General features: G+C 42.6%; 2 protein-coding genes across 2 annotated transcripts in view; one reads left to right on the top strand and one right to left on the bottom strand.

The window, feature by feature from the left end:
* LOC138011616 (cilia- and flagella-associated protein 90-like) overlaps positions 1-885 on the top strand; it is a 5,494-nt gene extending 4,609 nt beyond the window's left edge. Inside the window, exon 4 of the mRNA XM_068858701.1 lies at positions 739-885. Coding sequence (XP_068714802.1) covers positions 739-885 — 147 coding nt within the window. The remainder of the gene's footprint in view (positions 1-738) is intronic.
* The window catches only part of LOC137994419 (M-phase phosphoprotein 6-like), a 23,838-nt gene that overhangs the window by 13,627 nt on the left and 211 nt on the right, over positions 1-10,000 (bottom strand). The window contains exon 2 of the mRNA XM_068840000.1: positions 7,965-8,054. The gene's annotated coding sequence lies outside the window, so the exon portion shown is untranslated. The remainder of the gene's footprint in view (positions 1-7,964; positions 8,055-10,000) is intronic.

Raw genomic sequence — 10,000 nt, 5'->3', positions numbered from 1 at the left:
GACGCAATTCTCTATTTTCGAATTCCCCATAATTCAATTTGTTTGCCCCCCAAATTTTGCATAACCCATTTGTTTTCAAATGCTCTTGGGAATATGCAGTGTCCCAAGAGCATTGGAAAATAATAGTTTCTGCAAAATTTGGGGGACAAAGGAAGCGTATTATAGGGATTCGAAAATAGAGAATTCAGTCGAAGCCAACGGTATTGTGACCTTCGAAAAACCTTCTGGAATTAGGGTAACCTAAGGTAAGACTATTTTCAATAGCATTTTCTGTGTGGATACAGATAAGCGGCTGGGCTGATTGATTTCAGTTAAACCTACTTAGTAGGGGTAGGTTTTGGGTTTATTCCAATCTCGACCCCAGAGCTCTTCTCTTGACTGAGCGAGAGAAGAGCTCTGGGGAACCCTGAAACAAAGTGCCTTCTCATTGGTTTTCGTGAAGAACAATCAAAAGCGTCTCTGATTGGTGCATTTACGCTGGCGCGAGGAGTGAGCAGGCGCCGTAAGGTTCCAATAGCCGGTTTTTGGCTATAAGAACCCTACGGCCCATGTTCTCCTGCATAGAGTTTCCCAGAGCCTTGGGTAGATCCAAGGCTCTAGTGACGAGAATGGGTTTAGTCGCATACATTTAGATCCTTTACACATGCGACCCTGTTGGTTGGCTCAGGGTTTAGAAAAATTTGTGATAGATTTTATAAGTAACATCTTTTAAATTTAAAGTTTCTTTTTTTTTTTTAGGAACAAACAAAAGCGGTTCCAGTATTGAGTTCTTCTTTGTACGGCCATCGAACACCGCTGGAAAGAACATCCCGTGGACACGTACGGGTTGCAACCGTGAAGCGAGATTTCTATCGGCAAAGCGGAACCAATATCCCACTGTTTTAGAAAATATTCTAATTTCTTAAACTCCCCTTCTAATTTTCAGTGCCAAAGCTGATTAAGTTGATTGGTTACGAAAGTGTTTTCTGAGTTTGCTGGTCTGTTCTTTTACTTTCAAATACTAACATAACTTATTATTAAAATAAAAAACAAAAGATTACTATCTATTCTTCTTTGATGTGTGGTGTTTTTGCCAGATTCGACGCGATTTGAGCCATTTTCAATTCCTCGGTGGTCAACGGTATTATAAAATCCCAAGGCTGCACACTCTATTCTCGGGAGCCCACCAAACTGAATCAAATATTTCTGGATACGGTTACAATTCCACATCTGAATCAATTGCCGGACAAGGATTAAACTTTCATTTCAACCCACTAACAAATCATTAGCAGCTCTGCGAGCGGTGGTAGTTTGTCCACTCCATCGAAACCAAAAACATTTCCGGAATGTGTATTTGTCAGCAATGTTAGAATAGGAAAAAAAAAGTTTAATAACCCTTCTGGAAGTTAAAAACTCAATAAACAGTGCCATTTACAAAAATAAAAAAACTAATAATTAAGTCTATTTAAAATAATAAGTAATATGATAATCGGACTCACGAGAACCTAAAAGTGAAAAAGTCATTTGATTTCTTTGTCCTTTTCATTGTTATAGTGGCTTTAGTATTCCCTGATCTTAACTGGTATGGGATGGATCTTGTAGTAATTTGCAGAGCCAAAAAAGATATGGGGTGGCTCTCATTCCTCATATCACTCACCAACTTTTACATATGAATACCCTGCGATTTGCTAAGGACGTCAGATTTGCTTGATCTAGGGCTTGTTGATAACTAGAGTTTGGAAATATTAATCTTAAAGCTCTTCAGTATTTGAATTAACCAGGAGCGAGGATGGCACAGTCGGTTAGAGCGCGGCCTTGGTGCAAGAGGTCCTGAGTTCGATTCCCTGATCTCACATAGTGGATCCCACCTGTTTTCCTTGCGACCAGTGTGGGTGGATGAGTAGACACCCCGCAGAATTAAAAATAATATCTGCAAGGGTGGATGAGCTCTCCTTTGAGCCAACGGCCATCTACTAACCTGCAACTCTCCAGTGCCTACGTTTTGCCACGGAATTAAGGTCCTAAAGCAGCCAAGTGGCCTAGCACTGTGCATCCGAGTCCGTATAATTTATGCACATACTGTTCCAATGAATCGATTTCTAGACACTCGCTTTTGGATGATGCTACTGACTGCATACGGGACTACAGCCGACGCGCCGCCCTCTCTGGCCGCGGCGAAAAATCTACGAAGACCAGAAAAGTCTACCATGTCCGGGGGAACCGACGCGCCACCCTCCCTGGCAGTGGCGACAAATCTGCAAAGCCCAGGGAAGTCTACGGCGCTTGGGGAGGCCGACGCGCCCCCCTCCTTGGCAGCGGCGACAAATCTGAAAAGACCAGGAAATGCCTCCTAATTACTAACACACTCTTCCAGTTGAAGAACAGATATAAAGGAACCTGGCAACACCCTAGGTTAAAACATTGGCATCAAATTGATTTCATAATCATCAAGTCCAGGGATCGAAAGGAAGTCAAGAAAGCTCGTGCCATCATTGGCTCTGATAGCTGCTTAACTGACCACCGTCTAGTGAAGTGTGAAATCAAGATCAAGCCCCAAAAGAAAATGAGGTTGCAGGCCAAAGTGAAAAAGTTTGATGTTGCCTCTCTGAAAAACCCAGCTGTTCAACAAAAATTTCAGACAACATTGGCTAACAGTCTCTCATTACTCACAGATGAAAAACCTGTGATTGAGACGTGGAACGACCTGAAGAATGTGATCCTTGACTCTTGTACAAAAACCATCGGCTCTAAAAAGAAAGTAAATCAAGACTGGTTTGACGAAAATGACCCTGAAATAAAATTACTTATCGAGCGCAGAAGAGCTACTTTCATCAAGTGGCAGAGGAACCCGAGAACAAGATCATCCAAGTCTGATTTACTAAGAGCAAGAAACGAACTGCAACATCGTACTCGTGAACTAAAGAACAAGTGGTGGAAGAACAAAGCCGCAGAGCTTCAGATGCTAGCGGATAAACAGAACTCGAAGGCCTTCTTTGCTGCAATGAAGGCTGTTTATGGCCCCAGCACATACGGCCCAACTCCACTGCGAACTGCAGATGGAGCACTGGTGAAGGATCCTGCATCTGTCCAGGCGCGATGGAGGGAGCACTTTTACAATTTGCTGAATCGTGAAGCTGAAGTTGACCAGACAGTTATCAATGAGTTGAGACAGTTCCCAGCCAAACATGAGCTCGCTGATCTACCTACACCTCATGAAGTTAATCTAGCCATAATGTCACTGAAAAGCGGCAAGGCAACTGGGCCTGATGGAATCCCAGCTGAAGTACTGAGGCACGGCGGACCAGATTTGACTCAACGTCTTCACAACTTCATACAGAGCATTTGGACCGAGGAACAAGCTCCAGCTGACCTTAAAGATGCACTGATAATCGCCATTCACAAGAAAGGTGACAAGGCTGACTGCGGCAACTACAGAGGCATCTCGCTGCTATCAGTCGTTGGTAAATTGTTTGCGAAGATTATATCAAATCGGCTGACACACATTGCGGAGGACGTCCTACTTGATACCCAGTGTGGCTTTCGTCCTGCAAGAGGCACTATTGACATGATCTTCGCCTTGCGGCAAGTGCAAGAAAAGTGTAGGGAACAAAGAACTCCTCTCTATACAGCCTTCTTCGACCTGACTAAGGCTTTCGACTCGGTTCACAGAGAAACTCTCTGGAAAATCTTGAGCAAATATGGGTGCCCAGTAAATTGATTACGATGATCCGTCTACTTCATGATGATATGACCGCCTCTGTTCTGTGTGAAGGTGAACACGTGGAACCTTTCCCTGTGAAAGTAGGTGTTAAGCAAGGATGTGTAATAGCTCCCACGCTGTTTGCTCTTTTCATGGGTGCTGCCCTACAGCTGACGGAGCCTCATCTGAAAAATCACGGAGTTCAAGTAACTTATCGATACGATGGTAATATGTTTAACTTACGGCGCCTACAGGCCAAAACCAAGGTGTCTACAGCTTCAATCGTGGAACTTCAATACCCTGATGATGCTGCGGTCTGCTCGTCTTCAGAAGCTGGTCTACAGAGAATAACTGCCGCCTTTTCAGAAGCTTGCAATAGACTTGGGCTATCACTGAACTGCACTAAAACGGAGGTTATGTATCAATCTGCCTCTGGCACCACCTCAATTCCCACTCAGTCTGAAATTACTGCAGATGGAACCATTCTCAAGGTAGTTCCACACTTTAAGTATCTTGGTAGTTATGTGGCAAGTGATGTTTCACTTGATCGTGAGATCAACAACAGGATCAGCGCTGCTGCATCAGCCTTTGGAAAGCTATGCAAGCGAGTCTTCGACAACCACGAACTTGAGTTGGACACCAAAATACGAGTCTATCAAGCTGTCATTATACCAACGCTCCTGTATGGCTCAGAAACGTGGACTACTTATAGATATCAAGTGAAGCAACTCGAGAAATTTCACCAAAGATACCTCCGGTCAATCATGAATATCAAATGGTATGATCGTGCCACCAATGCTGCAGTTCTTGACAGAGCTTCCCTTACAAGTATTGATGCTATACTACAGCAACATAGACTCAGATGGTACGGACACATGGTCAGAATGAATGCACAACGCCTCCCAAAACAGCTTCTCTTCAGTCAGCTATCTACTGGATCTCGAAGAGTTGGTGCTCCTAAAAAGAGATACAAGGACGCACTTAAAAGGACCTTTAAGGACTGTGAGATTGCTGACTGGGCCATAGCCCCAGCAGACAGGCTGGTGTGGAGGAGAACGGTTTGTGATGGCGTTAAGACTTTAAAAACCAATAGGAGAATAGCTGAGGACGAGAAACGCGCAAGACGAAAAGCTGCTGAAGCGCTTAAACAGGGGCAGCCTTCTGGCTAGCTGCCTGGACAAACCTCATTTGGACCGCCATGCTCGTGTCTAGCGGCAGTGATGATGACATCCATGTTTCGACTTCTTTCCGTTCTGTGTAGCTTAAGTAGCTTTAAATACCCATAAAACGGAGCCCTGATTGCGAGGGGGGAGTAAAATGAGCGCACCGTCGACCTCAGGTTTGTCAGTTGAATTACTGTTACGAGTTATCGACGTTAAATATGGTTGCTTTACTTTACTTTGTGTTAATACATTCAATAGCGTCAGAAAGGTATACAGGAATATCCTGCCACACTTGCGCAGCATAGTCTAAGACCGATCTAATATTACATCTGTATACCTTGAGCATTCCCTCTGGCATAACCCCAGCGCACTTCAACAACCTAGCTAAGTACGCATAATCTCTTAGCTGCCTAGGCAATTACATATTGGATAGTTTGTACCGGCTTTGTACCCAGCCAGCATTAACACTCTGAGCACTAACTGGGCTCCCTAGACCGTAGTTTGTCAACGACACATTTTTTAAAGTTGTTTTACAAGTTTATCAACATGAAGGAGGCGTAAATGTGATTGGACGAACGAGACAATCAAGTCATAGTGTCGGGAACCAGGAGGATTAAAAAATGTGTTGCTGACAAACTACGGTTCTTACTTTAAGTTTATGCATGTAGAATCAACTGAAATGCCAATTCCTTGTAAAAATTAAACAGGATCTTCAAGTTTTTGCTATGCTACGAATCGGGGAGCCAGAACATTTACGCATGTGCTGACGGAATGTTTGAACAAGAGAGTAAAACGCAGTACCTCCAGACATGGCACTCGAGTGTCGTACCAAACGATACAAATCCCACGCCTACTCACAGTTCCAGACCGCCCTTGTCAATTAATCGTAAGAATTCGATGGCTTAAATATTCAAGGAAAAAGTCATTTTATCTGTCATATGGTAAGCAGTGGGGTCGCATAGCACAAATAGTACGCATGCGCCCTGCTGAAGGTAACATCCATACATGCTTAAACGTAATATATTTCATCTCGAATTTCAGAATAACTACAAGAGCTAACATCTACGAGACATTACATTAATTTACAGCTAAAATACATAGCATATACGGATACATGACGAAATATCGGGTATTTAGATAAACATTAATTTAAGAGAAAAGTATCTATACAAAATGCGCGACCCGGGCTTCTCATTTTAACCTGTTGACTCAGTGGTAGGGATAAAATCAGGTAGCGCATTCCACAGCTTGGCTGATAAGTACATTGAAATATAACTGGTTGTTTCTGGGTTTATTGAGAAACAGAATGTATTTGCCGCAAAGATCATATTAAGAAGAAGACCGGAGTGAAGACTCAATATTTTTGTATATACAGTAGCGGAAAAATCATTAATAAAACAGACTTCTATACAGTAATATCAGGAAATTGTGAATGCGCTTATAACGGCTTATTGCATAGCGATGTAGAGTTTGACTTAAGTAATCTGCAAATACAAATTTCAGTGTTCTCTTACTTACATTATGCCGTTTCTTTAACAGGAAAACTTACGAAAGGCCAGTTTTTGCTATATAGCTACGATCAATGATAGCGACAAAAGCAATACTTTGCCGGGAATTTTCTATGATAAAAACTTGTTCACAAATCGGAAGCCTACGTTGAAACAAAACAGTACACACAAGGGCTACTCCTTAAAGTCTGGCCGGAAACTTTCTTTCCACTTTTTCCTCCGGCTGCGCTTTAGCCATTTGATGAGGGTCAGTCTCATGCTTCTCAATTACAAGTTGCCTCGTTCGTGCCCAAGAAGAATTCTGGGTAATTCTGTCATTCAACGACAAGGAAAGAGCCCCGATTCTCATTTCATTGCTTTTTTTTTATAAGTGTCGGGCCACCCAGTCCCACCAGCAAAATACAGTATCCATTGAAGATTTTAGCTTCCAAAACGTACCCAATTGGCATCGGAAGGTCCTGGAATTCGTCCACAGAAAGGCCAGAGAGACAACTTCACTCGTGAACCGCCATACCTCAAGTGACAACAAAGCATTTTAGGCGTCCCATTCTGCATAAGGCCATCTCTCACTTCTTGTGTCGAAAAGATCAGACACGCACGGTTCTTACGTTACGTTAATATGTATAATCAACTGAAATGTCAATTCCATGTATAAAAAAAAAACCAGCATCTTGCTTTTTTGGTATCGTACGTATCCGAGAGCCAGAAAAACATTTGCGCATGCGCTGACGGAATGTTTGAACAAGAGAGAAAAACGCAGTACCTCCAGACATGGCGCTGGAGCGTCGTACCAAACGAGTCATCCCGGGATTTCGGCCCGTGCGATCGCTTTTGGACGCAGTTGGCCCTTCGCTGCTTGCTGCTTCCGCCCTCGCCTCCCGGTACGGGCATTGAGGGAGAAATATGTCGGCCCCTAAACCATATGAGACAAATCCCATGCGGTCGATCGGAGTATTCGTTCCATGCAATGGAACACACAAGAACGGGGCAAGATATAGAAATAACGAAGAAAACTCTCCTTACCTTTAAAGCTTAACGTTCTCAAAGAAAAATCATATATCATCCACTTTATCAAATACTTTCAGATGTAGCCAGATGTGAGGTTTAATACTGTGTCAATCATCGCGCGAGGAAAGGATTCCAAACCAATCGCCGTAAGGGAGTTTGAAAATACTGAAGGACAAAAAATTGGATTCCCCGATAGGAGCTTAATTCAATATCCGTGGGGTATGCCAATTGTGACTACCATGAAGAAAAATTAAAAAAAGAAACAGGAACGGGCCCGAAATTTCACCCTGACTGCCTTCGGCATCAGGCCCCGGAATAAAAACAGTCTTGAGGGCGTAACACAACGAATAATGATTGCGGTCGCATTAGGGAGTTAACGCTAGTGTTAGTTCAAGTTCTGTTTTCAGTTCAGTGTTCCCCTAGGGATTCAAAACACCAGAAAGGCTGCCGTCGCGTTCGCAAGTTTATAATAGAGAGTGTCAACACTAGTGTTACACTGTGTTTCTCTCAAGTGTGACCGCAAACCACCATCTCTCGAATATCTCGCTATTGGCACCAACCCTTCTTCTTCAAAATAATGACTGGTCTCCAATAATGTCGTCTCACCTTGTCACCAACAAGTTACGATGCCGTCACAATCTCATCTGCATGGCTCTTATTCCAACATCATTTTTCCTTGCAGAGTCAAGCTCAGTACTGTAAACGTGAAATTTGAATCAAACAGTAATTAGTGCAGCATTTTACATTTGTCACTTTAGTTTACATTGGTCACTTTAGTGAAGTCAAATAAAGGTATTAGCGGTGACATACTTATGCTTTACTTACTGGAAAAGCCTTACACACGTCCTATTCGCCTAGCATCCTCTTTAAAGTTGATACACTGCAGGGGAAATGTAACTTCATTGTACATCCAAAGCAGTACAGTGATTATTTTGACCTGCCTGTTATGCACTAGTCATTTGTTTCCACCACCCCCCGACCCCGGGGATAGTGGGGACATATGGGGAAATTACTAGGGCAATTATGCAAGATTACGCCACAATTACGCCTCTAGGAGGTAGGGAAATTACAAGATTTTCGTTTCTCTGCCCTACCCCTCTGGGGACATACATGGGGAAATATCGGGGAATTCTTACCTAGGAGGACTGGGACTGAAAAGAAACGAAGAGCAATGGTAATGAGTATTTTCACACGTGCAAAATCAATATGGCGTCGTTCCTTATATAGTTCATGTGGCACACACAAATGGCAAGAACTGTATATTGTGGTAATCTCCCTAACATTTCCTTGATGACTCAGAATCTTTTAGGAACAGAGGGGCGGGGGAATTACGTGTGTTTGTCTGCTCTAGTCCCCAGTGGAAATACACCTACTTTACAACCATTCAAATGTAATTTCCCTACCCATCCCCGGGGGTCAAGGGGTAGGGAAAACAAATGACTAGTGCATTACACAAAAAGAAACTTTATGCCGCTCTTAATTTTACATGGATAGATTGGTTCAATTTACTCTGCGGTCCTCATCACCGTAATGTAAACAAAAAAGACCGTAAGTTATTTCCAATCTATTTCCACTGAAACCCTTCCATAGATATTCCGCGTAATTAACAACTTTTTAGCTTTATGTAATGGATTATGTCATAGTGATATAATAGGACTACGCATTCTTTGGCAGTAACATGGGACCACAGTTATTGGGTGCCCCTAGCACAGGGAAGGGTGTCGGCGACACACCCTGAGCAATAAAGGGGGTGGCAGCGACACATGTGGCAATACGACAAATGAGGGTGGCAGCGACACACCATGCGACATACAGCTGGAAGTGACAAGTACCAATGTGAGCTTGCAAGGTGTGGTTAACTCCAATCTATTTCCAAGTCCTTCCATACATATTCCGTGATCCTCTCAAGCGATTACAATGCTTTGATCACATTGAAGATCTGCAAAATCTTTCAAATTTTAGCTGACAGGATTAATAAGGAGAGAGGTCACATAATACAACGAAAGAATTACCTCACCTTCCACCTCCTTCGCCATTTCCAGAGAGGGCATGAGGCAGAAATTTTTTGCGTTTTATGGAAATCAGGTTTACATTTTTCAGAAATCAAGTTTACATTTTTCAGAACTCAAGTTTACGTTTTTCGGAAATCAAGGTTACATCTTTCAGAAATCAAGTATCAAGGTTGCGTTTCAGTGTCGTTTTCAGTTTCAGTTCATACCGCCGAGTGTGCCGTTAAAAGTATAATTTAGAGTGCCAAGTTTGAGAAATCAGTAACCGAGGTCCGCTATTTATAATGGGCTCCATCATTCAATTAAGACCTTTGTAAATAGAATAGAAATTTATGGAAACTGGGATAACGTGAAAACAATCCAGATAAAAATATTTTCTCGCAGCTTGACAAAAGAAAAACTTGTTCCAAAAGTGAAGAAATAACAAATCTGAACTACCATCGGCAATCAAAACATGAAAAGATTATTCCAGTTTTGTTTTTTTACTGCTGCTCCTTGCGGTAATTGTCGATTTGGAGGACAATATCATGATCTCGGCGCTAAAACACTTCGCTCTACACGGACTTGGAGATCCAATCAGTTCAAGTTACAGGAATCCGTGAAACTGAAATGAAACTGAAAGATGGAGAAATT

This window comes from Montipora foliosa, chromosome 1, assembly GCF_036669935.1.
Source record: "Montipora foliosa isolate CH-2021 chromosome 1, ASM3666993v2, whole genome shotgun sequence".
Lineage (NCBI taxonomy): Eukaryota > Metazoa > Cnidaria > Anthozoa > Scleractinia > Acroporidae > Montipora > Montipora foliosa.
Note: the sequence above shows the minus strand (reverse complement) of the source record. Positions and strands in the feature narration are given on the sequence as shown.